Here is a 23,445-nt window from a genome sequence, read left to right on the forward strand (position 1 = left end):
CGGACAAGGAAGAAAGTGTAGTGAAGAAAGCTAGAACGACGGGAGAAGGTGCGGGAAAATTATATAATGAGATGGAAAGCACACACCCCAGTGCAAACATTTAGATGGGAACATAACGCAGCAGATAAACAAATAATATACAGTATATACAAATGGTGCATGTCACAACACAGCAGAAAAACAAAGAATATATATACACACAACTGGGAGTGTTGAGTTGCAGATGTTAATTGCACATTAGTTATAGAAACTCAGTTTAGCTACAAAACTCAGGATATTGCACTGTATTTGGCATTGCATTGTATTGGGTATGGATGTAAAAGTGCAGAAATATAAATATAAAATATACAAAAGCTATAAAAACTAAAAAGTTGCTCTGTGAGGTTGCACTGTAATAAGTATTGCACTGTATCAGGTAAGTGTGAGAATATTGTCCTTTTAGGTCCTTGTTGGTGCATTGTTGCACCTACCAGAAGTGGCATCAGTCAGTGCATGTAATTAGCCTTTTTCACATTACTTCACTTGCAGAAGAACCTCACATCCGTTTTCAGCCTTTTGAATGGAAGAAGAGGCGGCATGCTAATCTGCTGGCTAACAAGTAGCAACCATAGGAAGTCAGTAAACTTCCTTTCCAAAACAAGGCAGAAAGGTGACTGGAATGGTCGCTAACAATACGTAATGATAAACAACAATGCGAAATATTATTATCAATCTTATCTGTGAATGACACAGTTTTGTTAACATATGTTGCCGCCGTATACCTCTTCTTCCATTCAAAAGGCTGAAAACGGATACGAGTTCCCCTGCAAGTGACGTAATGTGAAAAAGGCTAATTGTTCAAGGTGGTTATGGCCTGTGGGGAAAAAACTGTTTGTCTGTTGGTCCTTGCTTCAATGCACCTGTAACGCCTGCCTGAGGGCAGCAAGTCAAAGAACTCAGAGCCAGGGTGGGAGCTGTCCTTGATGATGTCGTTAGCTCTGCTGAGCTCTGCTCTCTGTTTAGCTACTGTTTGTTCATTCATTCAGTTGTTCGTTATTCATTTGTTTGTTCATTCATTCATTCTCAATTGAATTTTGCATTTTGTGTGTGTTGGTGTGTCTAAGGTTTGCGCTGCAATAAACCTTTAAAATGAAAACCTACTTGTGCTTGTGCCCCCATTTTTTTCCCTGTGCTCCGAAAATTTTTAACTTAGGAGCACGTGTGCTCCTGAAAAAAAAGAAGAAAAAAAAAAGTGTAGAGCCCTGTATGGACTAATTAAGCCTTAATTATTAACAGTTCAACAAAAATCGCTTCTTCTCGGTCAATTCCTCGCCGTTTCGGATTCTTTCTGGCAAACAGGTCGGTATTCCTAGGATGTACTAGTGCATCTCAAAAAATTAGAATACCATGAAAAAGTTCCTTTTTTTCATAATTTAATTCAAGAAGGTAAACTTTCATATATTCTATATTCATTACATGTAAAGTGAAATATTTAAAGCCTTTTTTGTTTTAATTTTGATGATTATGGCTTATAGCTCATGAAAATCAGAAATCCAGTATCTCAAATTATTAGAATATTCCCCAAGATCAATCAAAAAAAGGATTTACAATAGAGAAATGTCCAACTTCTGAAAAGTATATTCATTTATACACTCAATACTTGGTTGGGGCTCCTTTACAATGAATTACTGTATCAATGCGGTGTGGCATGGAGGTGATCGGTCTGTGGCACTGCTGAGGTGTTATTGAAGCCCAGGTTGCTTTGATAGTGGCTTTCAGCGCATCTGTATTTTTGGGTCGGGTGTTTCTCATCTTCCTCTTGACAATACCCCATAGGTTCTCTATGGGGTTCAGGTCAGGCAAGTTGGCTGGCCAATCAAACACAGTAATATCATGGTCAGCAAACCATTTGGTAGTAGTTTTGGCACTGTGGGTAGGTGCCAAGTCCTGCTGGAAAAGGAAATCAGCATCTACAAAAAGCTCGTCAGCAGATGGAAGCATGAAGTGCTCTAAAATCTCCTGGTAGATGGCTGTGTTGACTTTGGACTTGATAAAATACAGTGGACCAACACCAGCAGATGACATGGCACCCCAAATCATCACAGACTGTGGAAACTTCACACTGGGCTTCAAACACCTTGGATTCTGTGCCTCTCCACTCTTCCTCCAGACTCTAGAACCGTGATTTCCAAATTAAATGCAAAATGTACTTTCACCTGAAAAGAGGACTTTGGACCACTGAGCAACAGTCCATTTCTTTCTCTCCTTAGCCCAGATAAGACACTTCTGACATTGTCTCTGGCTCAGGAGTAGCTTGATATTAGGCATGCGAAAGTTGTATCCCCTTTCTTGAAGATGTCTGTTCGTGATGGGTCTTGATACACTGACACCAGCCTCAGTCCACTCCTTGTGAAGCTCTCCCAAGTTCTTGAATCAACTTTTCTTGACAATCTTCTCAAGACTGCGGCCATCCCTGTTGCTTGTGCACCTTTTCCAGCCACCCTTTTCAGCAATGACCTTTTGTGGCTTACCCTCCTTGTGGAGGGCATCAGTGATCATTTTCTGGACAACAGTCAAGTCAGCAGTCTTCCCCATGATTGTGGTTGTGTGTACTGAACTAGACCGAGAGATACACTGTGTTCATACTGTTTTACTCAAACTCGAAATGAAATATTCGAATATTTTGAGATTTTTTTTTGTTTTTGTACTGTATGCCATACTGATTAAAATTAAAATAGAAAAATGCTTGAAACATTTCAGTTTATGTGTAATGAGTCGATAATATATAACATTTTCACTTTCTTAAATAAATGATGTAAAATATTGAACTTTTTCACAATATTCTAATTTTTTGAGATGCACTAGTATATAGAGCTTCTATATATAGCTTGTAACATTTATTGCACAAGGCGGCCCACTTTAGATCGTTCCTTCTGGACTCGACGGGGCCGGAGTGAGCTACGCCGTCACTGACGGTCTCGTTTTTAGAATTGCTCCCCCTTCCTGGAACAATTTACAAAGGGACTTGGAAGTGTCAAAACTGATAACCCTGGGTGAATTTGAATCCGTTTTAAAAGACAGACAAAATACCTCTCGTTTTTAATCAAATTCTTAACCTTGAATTTTTATGACATTTTAACTGAACACTATTTTATCTGTAATTTTGCGCTCGGTGCATTTTGTCTGTTGTTTATTTTGCTCTTTTGGCCAGGTCACTCTTGGAAAAGAGATTTTCATCTCAATGCGTCTTTTACCTGGTTAAATAAAGGATATATACTGATCGATCAGAATGAAAAGTGGTCGACGGGATTCACCTGTCAAAAGCGGTAGACTACGGTGTGAATGTATGCAAATGTTAGACAACTGGAATCGTCCTCCAAGCATAATTTGGTATCATTTCATCCCTAGTTCAGAATTCTAGTGAAAATCTGAACGTTTCTGGACCTGAATGATTCAATAGTTCTACTTTGAACCTCAGTCGACTATCAAATTTTTAAAAAATTGCTCATTTATAAATGAGATTAAATAAGTGTATGGACTGATCTAACATTCAGGATGCATTCACAAAAAAAAACCCTGCAAAGTTCCTGGGATAGGCTCTGGATATACCATGACTATGATCAGGAAATATACAGAGATTTATGTATTTTTTTTTTTAGTATGTATTTTGGATGATAGACTTTATTTGCCACATAATCCATTCGTTCTGTAAACGGAAGGAGTGTGTGTGTGTGTGTTTACACACCGCATCGGCCTCAGCTGGGTCGTACCACACATGAATATAGGGATGATTCAGGGCTTCCTGGACAGAGATCCGAGACTCTGGATCGATAACCAGCATCTTTGACAACAGGTCCCGAGCTTGACTAGCTGTAGGAGAGACAATGGAAGAATACATTTGAGAGAGTTGTGTTGTGACTGCAGAAAGAATTAAAAAAATAAGACAGGAAGGGGGGGGGGAATCAAAAACACTCGTCTTACTTTTAAGTTTGTCATGCTCGGTCTCTGACGGGAAAGCCCAGTCTGGGAAGAGCTCGCTGAAGCTGACTCCAGGGAAATGTGGCTTGTTCATCACATAGTTCCTCACTGTCTCCATTAAACGGTTCATGAATTCTAGAGAAGGCGTTCCCAGCACCTCGATAACCTTATTCCACTGGTCAATGTCTAGCAGCAGTTAATTTAAGGTTAAAACAGCAACATCATACATGTCAACCTATACGGAATGTCCGTATTTTATACGGATTTGATTCAATAAACGTAGTATACGGGCGTATAAATAAAGTTATACGGATTCTTTAAAAAAACTTCAATATTTATTTAGAGCTATAATCAATTCCCACGATGATAAAAGAGCGCATAACATTTACAAACGTACTGTACACCACAGACAGCCAGTAAAGAGTCTTATGAAATCGCGCGTTATCTTGTGGTAGAGAGACTTCGTTCCACTTTTGATCATGCGCACACCGCATTGCGAGAATCCCGCCAACCGTGAAGTCATAGACATATAAACATAGACGCCGCCTTCTGCGTAGAATCATACGTCATCCTCGCCGCCATATTGGATGTGGCAAAGTGGAGATTCTTCAACCGTCTCTGGTATAGCTACAGTAGCCGAGAATAAAGATGCCTCATTCGTGTGCTGCGTTTAACTGTACCAACAGGTTTACCGTCCAAACGAGATCACATGGGATTACCTTTCACAGGTGAGACTGGAAAAATACTTTTCATTGTATTTGGTCATTATAACGTAATTTTACGAACAGATTTTCCTGACTTTGTGGCTAATATGAAGTCTCGCGCATAATAGCCGCTCGGTGAAACCTGTCTCCAAACAACGAAGTATTTCCTTCGTAACTACGCTGATAACACTTTGTGGTTTTGTCAAACATTGGAGCTTTGTATTCATTCTGAAGGTTTATTGTTATTAATATTGAATAAAAAGTAACTGGGATATATCATTGTTAATTATCATTCAAATTTTAGGTAAATTATTTTAATTTGCATCTTGTACGGATTTTATAAGGGAAATACGGATTTTGGAGGTTGGTTATACAGGTTTGATTGACCAAAGGTTGACATGTATGCAACATCATCTTGAAATCATAAACTGTCTGCAGATCCGTTTTCCACTAGATTGCTGTTAGATGTGTAATGATTAAATCCTCTGTTACTTGCAAAACTGAATGAAAAAAAAAAAAAGGAAGCGAGTGCACGAACGCACGCAGCAATGTCGACTAACAGCCAGCTGGTGAAAAGCAAACAGCAGCTTGCCTTTTTTTCCTCTCTCTCTCTCTTTTTTAAATAATCCAAACAAATCATCTGTCTAAAGTCTGCTGTTGATCCGGCTGCAAATTTACACACAACAACATTGCGACATTGGGGTAGAAAAAGTTATTTAATCATTTAAAAGCCAAGGAGGCTCGTGCACAGACCATTAGATTTTAACACTGGACTAAATGCAAAACTGCAGGATTAGCAATTTAAAAAAAGACTGGCTGGTAGGCATTTTAGCTGATTTGAAAAGAAATCTGCCAGCACTGTGCACGACCATACAAACAATTACAACACACAGATATTGGCGCTAATGATGCAATGCCCCAGAGTCACAAAATAATACACACTGCATCAATCAGGGAAGCCAAAATGGACCATGATTATTACTGTGCTGTCCTAATACAACGTGTTATTTACAGCCACATTAATCTTCGGTTTCTCATTATAATTAATCCCTGGCATTAATTAAATATGCTGAGCACATAGTGGACATACAGGGCAGACAAATTAAACGAAATTCCTTGCAGTCATTGTGTTCAGCCTCAGGTTTCTGTACTAAATACAGTCTGTTTAATGTTATCAAGACAAAATATTTAGCTGCTAGGCATGTAACGATTAGATTAGATTTACGACATCGGGTTCATGATTCGATTTTTCCCCCCCATTATATTTTTGAAAAAATATTAAATGAAGAAAATTTTATGACAAAAAAAAAAAGAGCAATATTAATTTTCCTAATCTTTATCAACTTAAATATTTCTTTTTTTAATTAAAAAAAGCCTTTTGTTTCGTTTTCTTAATGACCAACAATAATTATTTACTCTCCCATATTTGTAAATGCTGCAATAAAATATAATCGCCTATTAACAAAAATATTCCTTTTATTAAAACTGAAAAGTTAATAACCTAGTCCTTTTCTTAATAAACGTTTATGAACATTTGTACTACCTTCATTTGCTTCTCTTTTCTTCATCTTTCAGCAGTCTGCATAAAGAGAGCTCTGATTTTTTTAAATAAATCTATTAGTACAATCAATCACACAACAGCTCTTTCCCATTTTAGATCCTTTTTTTGTATCTTCTCGCCATGTTAGAGCTGGGTTACTTCCGCCTAGGGTGAAGTCATGTGTATTCCTGCTATTGTATGTGATTAAATCCACATTCACTGAATATGAGCAATCGCACGCTCTGACTGGCTACTCTACTACTAGGCTACAAGCTCATATGCCGTGAGTAGAGGAAAACAAACAAACAAACAAACAAACGGCAGAGCGTTTTGCTGAATCAACAAAGGATGAAATAAAAGCTACTTGAAAACAAAACCTAAAAAATACAAAGGGGCAACAAAATATGGAATAAAAGTATTTGATGGTTAGAACTAGGGCTGTAACAATATGCGTATTGAAATCGCGATACGCAGAGCCACGATCCGTATCGCGATACAAGAAGGCAGAATCGCGGTACACCCTTTCAAACTTCTCAGCCCAAAAACAGAGGCGCTTCCAAACTTCAATTTATGAATACTTTACTTTTTATTTAAATTACATTTTAAACTTACTTAAATTACTTTTATTTTTTATATCTATTAGTAAGTCGTTTTTTCGCCGACCTGCAACAATCTTCTGCGAGTCACGCAACGTCCACACTCGCCACTGGCAAAGCATTCGTTTCTTTTAAGCGGTCGCCATTCTGGTTGCGACGCGGGGAGCGAATCTGTAAACAAGCAGCTCACTGGCTGGCTAGGTGTGCCACAAGCCAATCACAATCACTTGACCAGAAAGGCATGCAGTGTTGCCAGATTGGGCGGGTTTAGGTGCTTTTTGGCTGGTTTTGAACATATTTTGGGGTGGAAAACGTTAGCAATATCTGGCAACACTGAAGGCATGTCTGCTTGGGCGGAAGCCTTCTGCAGCAGTTACATTTTGACACGCGAGCAATGTTTCACTATAAAAAATTCCGTAATTTCCATTTGTTTTCCACGATCACAGAAAATTATTGGCCCTATGAGAGTGAGACAGTGAGAGAGCCACCCCTATACCCCCCCCCAAAAAAAATCTTAACGGATTTACACGATTTGGAAAAATGACTTTCAGAACCGAAAAAAACAGAGCTTCCGGCTCAACAGTATTATTTTGAGAAATAAAACAATCTTTGGATATACATTTGTTCATTTTTGCATACATATTACTCATTCTCTGCAGTGGTCTGAATTATTTGTTATTAAATAGTTAATGTAAGTAAGTAAATGTTAATAAGTCAAATTTACTACTTTAAAAAAACATTTTAAAAAAATCGTGGGCGTATCGAATCATGGGTCAAAAATCGCGATACGAATCGAATCGTGAGTTGGGTGTATCGTTACAGCCCTAGTTAGAACGCATCTTTTTTTTGTTAAATTTTTTCAAGAATTGTCATTGCATTTTTCACAAATTGCTCCTGTCATTTCGTCAGACTGTTTACATTCTTAATCTTTAAGCATTAAAATTTGATGAATATTTTTTAGACTGGTTCAAAAGCTCAAAGGACTTTGAAAATTACAGAACTGAAATGTCCAAGGAAGAATTAAATAAATGTCTAAAGCAATTCAATACCTCGGCACGGCAGCAAAACGACACTTTCCACAAAAAATAACAACACTACAGTCAATTCGCGCAGCCATCGATAGGTTAAGAAGTCCACCAAAGCAGAAATTATTTTGTCGGACGTTTTGTATAAAGTTATTTATCGAATTTGCAAAAAATAAAAAACGCTCTGTTTCTCAAAAATCGGTAGATTAAAACTATTATTCCACTCAATCTCATCGTACATGGTTTATAGCCGTGATCAACTCATGTACGACTTGATTTCGTGGAATAACTTGATTTAGCCCTCTGCTGTCTCAACAATGCAATTACTGCTAGGAAATATTAAGAGATTATGCAGCCTGATAATAATCACGAATCATTTTTTATTTCATCGATTTGAATTTGTCATAAATTTCTATCATGATTTTATCATCGCATAATATATTGTTACATGCCTATTAGTCCAAAGAACAGTCTCCAGCTTCCCAGGGGAGTCGAGGCCTTGCAGATGCATTCTGCTGCCACCTGTGTGTCCACCAAAGAGTTGAGCAGCAACGCAAGAACCTAATCAAAGAAAGCTGCTAACGCTGACTGTGGGAAAAGAAGGAATCCTGTCACATTACTCAACTCAATGCCACCTCAAAAAAAGACAAGACACAGCAAAACTCTGGATCTTCTGGACGAGCTTCAGAATTGCTATGTTAAACACTACCGAGAGTGTTAATGTGACAGATCTGAGATTTTGGAGCGAGTCGATATGATAGGATACGATCAGTGCCTTGGAATATAACACTGCCTTTCACCATCTCCCCCATGATGCAGCCCACTGACCAAATATCCACTGCAAAGGCAAACACACAAACAAATGATATTCAAAACTCAAACTTCCAAGTTAACCACAGATGACATTCCAGAAACGTGAGCACAACATTACCGTTCTCCTTGTACTTCATGCCTAAAATGACCTCCGGCGCTCTGTAGTATCTGGTCACCACGTATGGAGTCATCATGAAATTCGTGCAGGCGGTCCTGGCCAGGCCAAAGTCTAGGATTTTTAAAGTGCAGTCTGATTTCACCACTATGTTACTCGGCTTCAGGTCCTGAGAGGCAGGAAAGGAAAAGGCAAATCTCTGTGGTGATTCGTGTCAACCTTAACAACCATAACACACATCTGTGCTTATGTAGGTTTTTTGCACATTTCCAACACCGGTTGCTTTCCGTAAGTTTTTCTGGTATCCATCCCTGTGTTTGAAATTGCTCACTCATTCACTACTCCCTATATAGGGAATTACTATATGGGTCTGTCTCAGAAACTGGGTACTGTGGGGGTACCCCACTAAATATACCCTCAGTCAATAAACTATACGGTTTTGAATGGTGATGTTGGTTTTAATTTGAAATAAAATGATAAAAGAAATAACACAGATTAAACTAAATCTTTGATGTGAATACTCTTCAGAATTTGGCAAAAAATTCTGCAAATTTGTGGAAAAATGGCAGCTTGATCTGGGACATGATAAATGGTTGACTACATCGCATTCCCTTAAAAAGGCTGTAGTCCACTGAAAAGTCTACAGTTATCACTAATTGTATTTTAAGTTGTAACTTTATACACCTAAGGATTGGTGCGCTCACAGAATAATCATAACCGTAATAAAACATCATGCAAAATATTTCATCACCGTTGTAACTCCATTTTCCGCAGACCCAAAACCAATACAATCGTGTGTTTTGATCTAAACGGAAAGCCTCAGGGTCGAGGTCACTACCTCACCAAAAGTAGGAACTTAAAATAACTACGCCATATAAAAATTTAGCTATAAATCTGCGATTTTGTTTTTTAAAACGAAAGCTGAAAGTTAGGTATAGAATACGTTTCTTACAGAATATGTTACGATGATAGCTGGTCTTGTATGAATTTCTGAGCTATAAAATGAGTTGTGGTCTATTTTTTACCGTAGCGTGTTATTTGCGTGCGGGGAAGGACACACATTAACAATTTGCATGTGTAGAATGGAATTTTCCACTCCAACAGTGAGAAGTTGATCGTGCTTCCATTTGCGGTCTTTCTGTTACGCGAGTGATCTGTTCGGACGTTATCGCTGAAAAGGTGAGTTTTGACGGTTTTATTTTGTTTTAGTCTTGCAGTATAAGGCAATAGAATGTTTCTTTTTCATCTTACTTTCATATTTCGTAGTGTTTGCGTATTTTTGGCCAATATTTTGCAACCATGGTCAATTTAGATCGAACTTTTGATAGAATCTACGGCCAGTCGTTTTGCCCCGCCCCCGCTCCATCCGGTGCGGTAGTGATGTCCCGTTGCTCGCGCGCCGCAGCAGAGACCCGCGCGACCTTCAGCCGGTACAGTCGCTGTTCTTTTACCAGCGCCGTTATTCTCATCTTTCCGGTGTGTTCTTGATTTTTCCATTGTGTCCTATTTCGCCGTATCAAATTATTCATATTTAAGTGAATAATCAATTCAGTCATCATAACTTGGCATTTTTAACCCAAGCAATCAAAAAGAGGAAATTTATTCAATATTTTCACTCATCTGTGAAGGAGGGGCTTTAATTCTTCATGATGGAGTTATTTTATATGGAAACCAATTTTACAAAAGCATTTGAATTGTAATCAAAAAAATTTTCCACAGTGGAGGCCAGATAAAGCAAGATACTATCTTTATTCTTATTAAACATGACAAAAGAAACATTGAGTGTTGGGTAAATGCAAAAAAAAAAAAAAGTAAAATTAGAAAATTTATTTTTTGACCATAATGTCCCAAATGAGAGACCAGTTTCTGAGACGGGCCCATATAAAGGATTATATAGCGAGCTCATTGGTAAAACGAAAAAAACGCTTTCGGACACTAGTCCGTCACGCTGGTATTTACGTCGTTACTGTCGTACAATTAAAACGTGCCAGATCAGTCGGCTGGTGGGTTTTCAAAATAATAAATACATGCATTTATTTTTTTCGCGGTCCGGTTTCCATCAAATCGTGTGCTCTGATTGGCTCGCGAGCGGTCCGGAATCCTGCGATCCGGACCCCGGTTACAGACCTTTGGCGACTCGCTCGTTCACAACAACAACAAAAACATAGTAGCAATTTTTTGTCAACATTTATTTTCGCATTTCTCAGTATAATAGCATTCATTTTACAGCATGGACAGTGATAACGACAGTGTTCACAGCGAAAGCGAGGTTTACTACCCTGATGAAGACGAAATAAAAGAAAACATTTCAGGAGAAAGCCGAAAACGAGCTTGTAGCAGGTTTGTTCTAAATATGGTTTCCCTTTTGGGCGCTCTCATTTTCTGTTAGAATTTGGTAAATAAAAAAATTAATATAATTATTTACCAGCTTAAGGTCGATCCGTATTGTGAAATACCATGACCTCGGCCCAGAGGCCTCGGTCAGTATTTTCAAGACCTCGGTCACGGTATTTCATGATACAGACCTCCCAGCTGGTAAATAATATATATTTATTTTTTTCGTGGTCCGGTTTCCATTAAATCCTGCGCTCTGATTGGCTGGCGAGCGGGTCCGTATCCTACGATACAGACCCCGGTTACGGACCTCTGGCGACTCGCTTGTTTACAACAAACATAGTAGCAATTTTTGTCAACATTTATATTTGCATTTCTCAGGAGAATAGCATTAATTTTACATCATGGATAGCGATAACAACAGTCTTCACAGCAAAAGTGAGTTTTACTACCCTGAGGAAGAAGAAATAAAAGAAAACATTGCAGGAGAAAGCTAAAAACCTGTTTCTGTTGCTAACGCCGAGCAAAAACATGGCTGAATCCTGAATGACTCAATTTTGTATAAATAGGGGACTACATAGGCGGCAAAATGTAGTTTTTTTCCTGCCATGGAAGTGCACTTGTATACCGAGGAGGAAGCCATTTGCATTACAGCCGTGAATGAGGATTTAAAATAGCATTAATTTTACAGCATGGACAGCGATAACGACAGTGTTCACAGCGAAAGTGAGTTTTACTACCCTGAGGAAGACAAAATAAAAGAAAAAACATTTCAGGAGAAAGCTAAAAACCTGTAACTGTTGTTCACGCCGAGCAAAAACATGGCTGAATCCTGAATGACTCAATTTTGTATAAATAGGGGACTACATAGGCGGCAAAATGTAGTTTTTTCCCCTGCCATGGAAGTGCACTTGTATACCGAGGAGGAAGCCATTTGCATTACAGTTGTGAATGAGGATTCAAAATGGCGGCTCGGCTCGGTTTTCCCTTTCGGGCGCTCCTGTTTTCTGTTAGAACTTGGTAAAGAAAAAAATAAATACATTATTTACCAGCTTAAGGTCGGTCCCTATGGTGAAATACCGTGACCTCGGCCTCGGTCAGTACTTTCAAGACCTCGGTCACGGTATTTCATGATACGGACCCCCCAGCTGGTAAATAACATGTATTTTTGTGATAAATCCATGTTATACTGAGCGCATTTCCCACATTTATCAATACAAAGTCCCTGCATATTTCAGTTTTTTTTAAATCAAGGCTGAATACTTTCTTCTTGCCGCTGCCTTTTATTAAATCACATTTGAGGCTTTTGATTTGATTTCTTTCAGCGCAACTGCAATGCATGATGGGATATATTGCTTGATTAGTGACCATCGGTTGTACACTACTTTTCGTGGGATACTTTGAGTACACTATATAGGGTGTAATAATCCTCACTATCATTTCGGAAAGCACTACAAAATGGCGTCCTCACTATATAGTGCCCTATATAGTGAGTAGGGAGCGATTTCGGACACAGGGTATGAACAACCAGAACCATGCAGTAGAGTATTACATCATTTGATACGAGACTCTAGGTAGATTCGATACGTCAGTGTATTAAATACATACTAAATGCAATCTATCCAGTAAAAAAAAAAAAAAAGACTTATGTTATGACGGTTCAAAACACATCATCTCAGGGAAAGCTTAAGAGAAATAATGTTTAATTATCAGTTTACACCAATATTTTTTATTCTAATATACAGCTTTTTTTTTCAGTATATGCTACTAAGAGTCTGAATGGTTCACACAAACAGTGCGCAACACTACACTGTCATTAAGTTTCAATTATTTTACATGAATAAATGCTGAATATTTATTAAGCTCAAGAAAGAGATTATGTATGCTTTGTTATGGATTAAGAAAACACCTATAGAAATGATCACCAAAGCTAATGTTAGTCCAACACAATAGGCAGGTTCCCATTGCAGCTTTGTGCAAAATAGAAGCAATTAGTAAACAAATAAACAAAACACAATTATGAATGGTCTGTGTTTCCACTGAGTGATCTTACAGTTTTTAAAGTCCTCCCATGCCACAAGGCACATCAGGCGGTGCCGATCTCCGTTTCTATAGCCCTCGGCCATTACATAGCTAGGGTTACAGTGGAGGGCTGGTCCTCTGGCAACCGCGAAAGCTTGACTCCCTAGTCACATTTGTATTACGACGCGTCTCGCCCGATAGTAGTAGGTACCATTTTAATAATGGTCTTTGGTATGACCTGACCACAAGTAGAACCCAATCTCCCAGTTGAGAGATGGACACGCTAACCACTAGGCCAGCTTGCAGTACCACGGAGTGATGATATGTGATTAAAGCTGGGTTCTCTTTTCTCGTGATAGTTATTCCAATTAAACATGGTGACGGACCTCCAAGACCTGGTAAGTGCTGGCACAGTGATTTCGATTGTATGTCATGTGACTTAAATGTGAAAAATGTTTCTATTCCAATTTTGTGAAATACTGCTGTCAGCTTTTTCAAACTGTGCATTACGCAGGTTAATGGAAACCTACTGGATGACTTGTGGGGACAGTGAGATCTGTGCTAATTCTAAATGGAAATGCATCACATCACACAGGGCTTGACATTAAGGACTGCCCGATTGCCCGGGGTAAGCGGGATATGTCCCCGATATGCCCGACCGGGCAAGTTGGAATGAGCATATATTACGAACTAACGCCACAAAAATGAGGTTTTTTTTATCTTTTATTTCAGTTCCTAAGAGCGTCCCTCGTCACTACATATCCGCCATGATGTCTTGGCTGTTTTCTTAGTCTTGATTTCATTTACTGCTTTGCAGGTTATTTTATATCCCCCCGCTGTTGTAGTATGGTACGCGTACTGTTTATAGACCCCTTGTGCATGACGTCACGCGTCACGTAATAATTACAGCTGGGGTCAGATAGGCATCGTCTTTCATGCAAGCAAGGCTTAATCTGTCTTCAGTATGGTTAATTTTTGCACCGTTTTTGCTTCTTCAAACAGAGAAATAGATAAAAGGCATTACCGTATCCTTGCTATCAAGAAAAACTTTAATAAATAGAAGCAAATGCTTCAAGAACAACGAGGAAATGAGCGGTTAAAGAATACAAAGAGAGGAGCTCAGCCTGAAAACTCCAGAGAAATTCATGATTGTATTTAAAACGTATTTTACAAAAACAAAAGTCGGAAGTGAGGATGGAAGAGTTTGCTTATGACATTTTATTTTTTTCCTCCTCGCATTCGAGTTAGCGCCTTCATGAAAGTGTTTCATTTTCTTACAGGTGAAGCCGCTTCCTTATTCGACACAGAAACCCCAGATTGGTTTCAAACAACTCAGGCATAAAAAACTCAACAAAGAGCGACATGCGCGATACATCCTGAAAGAACAGAACAGATTAAGAGCAGAGAGAGCTGGAGCTCTGTTTCTGTTATCAGAGGAACACAGTCCTGTGCAAAATATTTATATATGGCTTTTTTTTGTTGTTATATCATCCACCTCTAGGTTAAAAAAGGAAATTTAAAAAAAAAAACACAAAAAAAAAACCACACGCTGCATTATGACAAACCGGCTGCACTGATTCAGTTACAGGTTGCCAGGTCTGCATAAAACACCCACAACCTACACAAATAAATATATATATATATATATATATATATATATATATATATATATATACACACTCAAACAGTACTGTTCAAAAGTCTTGGCACCCTATTGTTTTCTTCATAAAACTTTGTTATAGATTTCTATTTTATGATTTCTACATTATCAAGGAATGAACCTACAGTCTGAGAGAGTTCTACACAAACACACTGAACTTTACAACTACCGCATGCATGTGAAATGGAAATAAATCGACTAAGGCAGGAAAAACTCATCTCATCTCATTATCTCTAGCTGCTTTATCCTGTTCTACAGGGTCACAGGCAAGCTGGAGCCTATCCCAGCTGACTACGGGCGAAAGGCGGGGTACACCCTGGACAAGTCGCCAGATCATCACAGGGCTGACACATAGACATAGACAACCATTCACATTCACACCTACGGTCAATTTAGAGTCACCAGTTAACCTAACCTGCATGTCTTTGGACTGTGGGGGAAACCGGAGCACCCGGAGGAAACCCACGCGGACACGGGGAGAACATGCAAACTCCGCACAGAAAGGCCCTCGCCGGCCACGGGGCTCGAACCCGGACCTTCTTGCTGTGAGGCGACAGCGCTAACCACTACACCACCGTGCCGCCCGCAGGAAAAACTATTTTGGATAAAATTGTTATTGTCCGTTATAAGTAAAAACTTAATCAATAACCAAATTTCAACTCAATGTACGATCTTCATTTTATGTTGCAATTCACAACTATTCTATGGTTTTCCAAAAAAAAAAAAAGGCATTCACAAAATGGGGGGAAAGTGATAATATTGGGGGGGGTGGACATTAACCCCCACTTGCCTTGGGTGGCAAGTGGGTTTAAAAGTTAATGTTGAGGGGGGCGTCGTGGCTTGGGTGGATGGGGAGCCATACCATGGATCCGGGGACCCGGGTTTGATTCCGACCCGAGGTCATTTCCCGATCCCTCCCCGTCTCTCTCCCTCTCGTTTCCTGTCTCTGCACTGTCCTATCCAATAAAGGTGAAAAAAGCCCAAAAAATATACATTTAAAAAAAAAAGTTCATGTTGAGCCGTGTCACAGCATTGAGCGCAAGTGGCCAGCTGAAAATAAAAACCAAAACACACTTTCTGCCGATGCTTATTCTTTGAAAACGTGTCCCATCGAGACACCAAGGCATAGCATCTTATTCGAACTTTGCGCATCAAAGCATACGCCCCACTGCAGATTCACACTGCAAATCCTTCCTACTTAAAAAGCTGTCGGTTCATAAAAGAGCTTTCATTCAGAGTTATCTTCGATAACATTCTCTAAAAACGCTTCAGACTCTTGGAATAACAAGTTTTCAGTTCTTTATAATGCCTTGAGAAAGCGTGCCTCGTGTGTCTGATTTAAAGGAACAGTCCAATCTATCAATCCGCTCATTACCCTGTGGATGATACCAGCTGAATGCAGGTGTCTGATGCCACACAGGATCTGATAAAGCAAGTAGGACATCCTCTCATGGTCCAGGTCCATGTGGATCACCTGACACAGGCTGGCATCCATCAGCTCCATCACCAGATACCTAGGAGGCACCACAGAATTTATCTGCACCCTTGCAGAGTGCATTCCAGCCTCAACAAAGCTATGAATAATAATAACAGCCTGAGCCCGGCCACTAACAAATCAATTCCCTGAAGCAGTAAATCCATCCAGTGTATAAAAGCATCGTAAATAAATACAAAAGAACTTGGTGCTTACAAATCCTGAAACTCCTCCAGGGACTTCTGAGGTGTGAAGACGTTGAGTAAACGAATGATCTGGAGAGAGATATGGAGAGACACTGAGTCAGCCAGAATGAATAGCGTGATGAGAAAATGTGGGAGAGGAGTGTGGTGGTGGAGAACGTGACGTACGTTCTTGTGATTGACGCATTTGAGCAGCACCAGTTCTCTGTAGGCTCGCTTGGCGTGGGTCTGGTTCTGAAAAGGTCGGCTGAGCTTTTTTACAGCTACAGGGATGCCCAAGACAGTGTCCAGAGCAGAGCTTAATGCAGCGGGTGGAAAAAGAGGGCATTATTATTATTATTATTATACTCCATCATAAGTAACATTCCAGTAAGGATATCCAACAGCTTAAAAGGTGATGCTCCTAATTTAGTGTGAGCACAAGAAAGAGGAAGGATATGATCTGCATCACAGCGAAGAGGTTTCAGGGCTCCCTCCGGGTTCTGAAAACATTCTACGCTTTTTCCTTGAAAAATAAAGTCAAAAGAAGTATTCTTCACTTTTTCGTAGTCTGTGTTTTACTGACTTATCGAAGTGGACTTAATACAGGTTTATACCAACCAAACTGGCACAATTCAAATATTTGTACAGATACAGCTAGGCCTCTCCACTACATATAAAATTTAGGCTCCACTCCAACCTCAAATAAGAACGACTTGATTTTGGGCAGCCTGGGCACCATCAAACTAAAATAATCCTCTTTAGTTTGAGCTTACTTAAAGGAGATACGCAAAGCCATGGCCTCGCTTTTTGTTTATAAATGCTATGAGACCTCAAGAATGGCACAGGAATAGTTTTAAGCATTAACAAGAAATCTAATATAGTAATTTTTACGATTAAAATTATTCATATATAGGTAGCGGTCTGAGCATAGGCGGTTTTAAACGGGGGGCCGGAGGGGCCAGTGCCCCTGTAAAATTGCTCTTGGCCCCTGTTGTGGCCCCTGTGCTGAACAGATAATAAGATTTATTCATTTCGACGTGCGCTGGCTTGAAGATCGGAACTGACATGACGGAGTGTTCTACACGGACTCCTTAAAGTGCTACATGCACACTGTTACCAGCAGCAGCGCGAATTGTAAACTTCGGACAATCTTGTTGTGTTCAGCATTGAATCCAGAAGGTCCAAGGCTTTGAACCTTGATGCATTTGTAGACCGTTTCTCAAGGAGTCACAATCGCAGAATCTTGTTGTTGTAGTGTTTCAGCCTGCTGTGAATGCTATAGGGTGATTCTGAGACCACTGTATGTGAATTTATTTTTTCTTTCTATTTTCCCTCCTACTGTACATAGTGAGACGATGACAGTGTGATTTAGATAAAGATAGTGATTGTACATTCAAGTCTCATGCTGTGAAAAAGAAAATTCATTCATGCTGTGAATTTAATAAGTGTCATTGTACAGATAAAAGGTTCATTGTATGCACAAATAGAAATCTTATTTTACAAAAAAGAGAAACATGGGTTTAAGATTTATTGAGCACAATTTATTTTATGTTTAGGCTATTGACACAGAATGTTTATCTCATTGTATTTATGCTCAATGTATTTTGGTTTGGTTTTAAATAAACTAAACAAAAAACATTTTGAATGCTTAAATATTGCCATGTTTTGTCCTTATATGTGCCACCCTTAAAAAAAAAACAAAAAAAAAAAAAAACACTGGCCCCACCTCAGCCCCCCTAGTAATTTTGGTCTAGAACCGCCACTGGGTCTGAGTGAATGACCTTGATGTCTGTGACGTCACAGCAGGAAGTCTATCGGTCTCATCGCCATTTCCGCTATAGTAAAAAACAGAGCTGACTGCAACTCCAATCCTCCATCTTGAGCTAATTTATCGCCATGCCACGTAGATGTGTTGCTGGCGGGTGCAGCAACACGACAGAAGGTGGATTTACGTTGTATTCATGGCCCAAGAATGTTCAAACTGCAAAGAGTTGAACGCATTTTCCGAGAAGTTCATGGGCATATCGGGTGCCTACAAAGTGGTCTCTCCTCTTGTTGCTAAAACCGGTGACATCCCGTTCCATCCCGGGTTTTAGTAATTGCCTGAGTCGAGCAGTAATGGCGGAGTACTCAGTATGAAGAAAATGGAGAATGAGTGGAGCAGCCGTCTGATTTCTCCGCTGGATATGCTCGCCTCGGCGGCAATATCTCGCCCTTACGTGGAAGAAGTGAATGAACGAAGAACTGAACGAACAACTGAAAGTCAGATTGTTTCAAAACAACCGCCCACAAGATCGGCTTTCAAGAAGCGAGAACGCAAACGGGTAAGATGCGACTCTCATTCGTATACAAAACAACAAAAACACCATCACTTGTCGTTTACTTGCATTTAGATTAATACATGTAACTTGTACTGTGTGTTGAAGTTACCGGTATAAGATTATTTAATTTGCTTCAGAATGTGATTGTTTCAGTTTATCTGATTATTTAATTAGCCTTTTATGTTTTATCAGTGAAAATGCATGCATGTACGTTGCATAAGTTATAACACCCATCCTGTTTTAATGAGAGTCAACCCACAATCAGTGAAGTCAAATCAGTCTTAGCTGAGCAAGTCGGTAACGGGATTTCTTACTTTCATCACGAATTTTTATTTATATGACTTATATGTAAAAGGCCTTGGCCTTAAAGCTCATAGGCAACGGTTTTCAATTTTATACACATTTTAAACTTTACATGCTAAAAAACCCTCTGTAATTTTCTTCTGGTCCCAAGAAGTATTGTTAATAAGTAATAATTAAAATAAGTTTGCGCGATGGGGCGTCGTGGTTCGGGTGGATGGGGCGCCGTGCCGTGGGTCCGGGGACCCGGGTTCGGTTCCGGCCCGGGGTCGTTTCCCGGTCCCTCCCCGTCTCTCTCTCCGGCTCGTTTCCTGTCTCTGCACTGTCCTATCCAATAGTAAGGGGGTGAAAGAAGCCCAAAAAAATAAATAAATAAATAAATAAGTTTGCGCGGATCACGGCGAACTTCTGTCCGGCGATTTTCGTGACGTCATTCAAGACAAACAAACCGCTTGAGTTGAGTTCACTTCCATTTACTTATGTTGCTGTTCGGCTTGAGTGCAGACGTGCGTTCGGGAATTTCCAAAGAAAAACCATGCCTTATTGTTGTGCAGTGAAGTGTAACAACGGGACCGGTTCAGGAAGAAGTTTTTACCTTTTTCCAGAAGAGGTGGAGCGAGTGTGTTGGCTTTTTCCGAAAAAGAAGAGGCGGCGCGAGTATGTTGGCTTTTTCCAAAAGAGGAGACGAGGTGGAGAAAGTTATATATACAGTGGGGCAAAAAAGTATTTAGTCAGTCACCAATTGTGCAAGTTCTCCCACTTAAAAAGATGAGAGAGGCCTGTAATTTTCATCATAGGTATACCTCAACTATGAGAGACAAAATGAGAAAAAAAAAATCGAGAAAATCACATTGCCTGATTTTTAAAGAATTTATTTGCAAATTATGGTGGAAAATAAGTATTTGGTCAATAACAAAAGTTCATCTCAATACTTTGTTATATACCCTTTGTTGGCAATGACTGAGGTCAAACGTTTTCTGTAAGTTTTCACAAGGTTTTCACACACCGTTGCTGGTATTTTGGCCCATTCCTCCATGCAGATCTCCTCTAGAGCAGTGATGTTTTGGGGCTGTCACTGGGCAACACGGACTTTCAACTCCCTCCAAAGATTTTCTATGGGGTTGAGATCTGGAGACTGGCTAGGCCACTCCAGGACCTTGAAATGCTTCTTACGAAGCCACTCCTTCATTGCCCGGGCAGTGTGTTTGGGATCATTGTCATATTGAAAGACCCAGCCATGTTTCATCTTCAATGCCCTTGCTGATGGAAGGAGGTTTTCACTCATAATCTCACGATACATGGCCCCATTCATTCTTTCCTTTACACAGATCAGTTGTCCTGGTCCCTTCGCAGAAAAACAGCCCCAAAGCATGATGTTTCCACCCCCATGCTTCACAGTAGGTATGGTGTTCTTTGGATGCAACTCAGCATTCTTTCTCCTCCAAACAGGACAAGTTGAGTTTTTACCAAAAAGTTCTATTTTGGTTTCATCTGACATTCTCCCAGTCCTCTTCTGGATCATCCAAATGCTCTCTAGCAAACTTCAGATGGGCCTGGACATGTACTGGCTTAAGCAGGGGGACACGTCTGGCACTGCAGGATTTGAGTCCCTGGCGGCGTAGTGTGTTACTGATGGTAGCCTTTGTTACTTTGGTCCCAGCTCTCTGCAGGTCATTCACTAGGTCCCCCTGTGTGGTTCTGGGATTTTTGCTCACCGTTCTTGTGATCATTTTGACCCCACGGGGTGAGATCTTGTGTGGAGCCCCAGATCGAGGGAGATTATCAGTCGTCTTGTATGTCTTCCATTTTCTAATAATTGCTCCCACAGTTGATTTCTTCACACCAAGCTGCTTACCTATTGCAGATTCAGTCTTCCCAGCCTGGTGCAGGTCTACAATTTTGTTTCTGGTGTCCTTTGACAGCTCTTTGGTCTTGGCCATAGTGGAGTTTGGAGTGTGACTGTTTGAGGTTGTGGACAGGTGTCTTTTATACTGATAACGAGTTCAAACAGGTGCCATTAATACAGGTAATGAGTGGAGGACAGAGGAGCCTCTTAAAGAAGAAGTTACAGGTCTGTGAGAGCCAGAAATCTTGCTTGTTTGTAGGTGACCAAATATTTATTTTGCAGAGAAATTTACCAATTAATTCATTAAAAATCCTACAATGCGATTTCCTGGATTATTTCCCCCCATTCTGTCTCTCATAGTTGAAGTGTACCTATGATGAAAATTACAGGCCTCTCTCATCTTTTTAAGTGGGAGAACTTGCACAATTGGTGGCTGACTAAATACTTTTTTGCCCCACTGTATATATGCCATGTTGACCCTTTTTCATTTCCAGTTGAGAGTACGCCGTGTGCATTCTGGCTGCTGCTTCTTACTGGAGCTTTTTATTTTATTTTCTCTTTTGTTTTTCTTTTTTGTGTAATTTGATTTTTGTTTGAGTGTTTTGTCTGCCAGTTGTGGTGTAGCTCGGGACCCAGTTTTGGGTGTCGGTTCCCTCCAGGCCTTTGTTCGCTGTGGGTGATGCTTGTGCTCCTCGCTATGGACTGCAGTGAACTCGTTGCTCATTTTAACATCATGGTTGCCCAGTGCTCTGTGCTTTAGTGCTTGGCGTGATGCTCCGAGCGATATTGCTCGGTGGCGTCATGGCGGCTGTGCAGGTGGTTTGGGACATACCGGCGCTCGCTTTGTGGATCCATGGCGCGGTGTTCTGAGTGATGTTGCCTGGTGCTGTCGCGGCGGCTGTGCTGGCAGTGCGGGACTGGTTTCTGTGCGCCTTTTGGTGGGACTATGGCTGCTACACCATTGGAATGACATCCTGACCTTTATTTGGTGGACTTTTTTTTTCCCCCCCTCTATAATTGTAAAGCGACCTTGGGTTTTGAGAAAGGCACCATATAAATTGAACTTATTTATATTACACCCATTAAAATGAGCTTGATGTTTATTCTTTTGAATATCATCCAGCAGGAGTGGAAAAATGTTATATATTTTCATTATTTTACAATTTCTAACAAAACAAGATGCGTTCAGAGTTGGTGATTTTATTTTAAAAATCATTTGTTATAAAAAGAAGAAAAAAAAAATCACAATACCTACAATGCGATGTCATGATAAAAATGACATCATTTATCAAGTTTATTTTGTTAAATCGCCCAGCCACAGGACAAACCAATAATTATGTAGGTACCTGTAGGTCTGTGAACTCTGATGTAAATCACCTGGATGCCTTCTTCAAGAAGTGAAAGTAAAACCACTTTCCAGCATCTTAGCACCTTCTCTAGAACCTGCTTACCGAACCACTTCAGGTTCTGACGGTCATTATTATTAACTCATCCGGCCGACAGGTGATGAGTTTATGCCATCACGTGCTGTCTGGCATCGTCGACATTTCATGAAAATCGCCTCTTCTTTCTCAATTCTTCACTGATTTTTGTTCTTTTTGGCAGGAAGATCAGTCTGCCTGGGGTGCATATAACAGCTTTTACGCAAATTTGCATAATTGCAATTAATAATGAAGATATGGAGTAATTAATCAATCCCTAACGAGCAGTTTCCACACAAATCACTTCACCCTCAATTCTTCACCGATTTTGATTCTTTCTGGCATGATGGTAGGAGGACCTAGGGTGCATATAACTTCTACCCAGATTTGCTTAATTACAATTATTAATGACGTTACGGACTAATTAAGCCTTAATAATTAACAGTTCAACAAAAATCGCTTCTTCTCGGTCAATTCCTCGCCGTTTTGGATTCTTTCTGGCAAACAGGTTGGTATTCCTAGGGTGGATATTGCTTCTATATAGTGTATATAGCTTGCAACATTTATTGCCCACTTTAGATCGTTCTTTCTGGACTAGACGGGGCCGGAGTGAGCTACGCCATCAATAAATTTCTTGTTTGGGGTTCACAGAGCCATGTAACGATCCGAATCTTTCACTCCTCCTAAATGCTAAGGCTACAAAGCAGTATGTGACCTCGGGTAGAAAACCATAAGTGCCATCACAAAGGCCACACCCCCTTTCCGTCGCTATTCATATGACTCTTTGCTTCATAAACCAGCAGTAATATTTTTCAACAGGTAATATTTAAGGCTGTTTGGAGTTGTAGTTTTTTCCACATCAGAAGAACAGATCAGTTCTTCATCGATACCAGTGTTAATGGGTTACACTGATGGAGGTGGTGTGACGGAGGTGACACTCGGTGCCCACTCACCAGACGATGCCCTGTGCTCCAGAGCCGATAGTGCGGAGCTGCTGATACCGCCGCAGCACTGTGAAGGTCGAGTCTCCCACCTGCACGCTGTAAAAATGTCCTTCCCCTTCAGTCATGGCTCCTCTAGCTGAGTCCCGCTGGACAATTCAGACCTTAGAAGGTTGAAAGGAAAAAAAAAA

General features: G+C 40.1%; 1 protein-coding gene across 1 annotated transcript in view; it reads right to left on the minus strand.

The window, feature by feature from the left end:
- mapk9 (mitogen-activated protein kinase 9) overlaps positions 1 to 23,445 on the minus strand; it is a 39,118-nt gene that overhangs the window by 7,000 nt on the left and 8,673 nt on the right. Inside the window, exons 2-9 of the mRNA XM_060936372.1 lie at positions 23,267 to 23,418; positions 16,612 to 16,741; positions 16,457 to 16,515; positions 16,142 to 16,280; positions 8,754 to 8,919; positions 8,589 to 8,660; positions 3,961 to 4,143; positions 3,725 to 3,849 (exon numbers count right to left, since the gene is read on the minus strand). Of these exons, the coding sequence (XP_060792355.1) occupies positions 3,725 to 3,849; positions 3,961 to 4,143; positions 8,589 to 8,660; positions 8,754 to 8,919; positions 16,142 to 16,280; positions 16,457 to 16,515; positions 16,612 to 16,741; positions 23,267 to 23,382 (990 nt within the window). The 5' untranslated portion in view covers positions 23,383 to 23,418. The remainder of the gene's footprint in view (positions 1 to 3,724; positions 3,850 to 3,960; positions 4,144 to 8,588; positions 8,661 to 8,753; positions 8,920 to 16,141; positions 16,281 to 16,456; positions 16,516 to 16,611; positions 16,742 to 23,266; positions 23,419 to 23,445) is intronic.

This window comes from Neoarius graeffei, chromosome 12 (genome assembly GCF_027579695.1).
Source record: "Neoarius graeffei isolate fNeoGra1 chromosome 12, fNeoGra1.pri, whole genome shotgun sequence".
Lineage (NCBI taxonomy): Eukaryota > Metazoa > Chordata > Actinopteri > Siluriformes > Ariidae > Neoarius > Neoarius graeffei.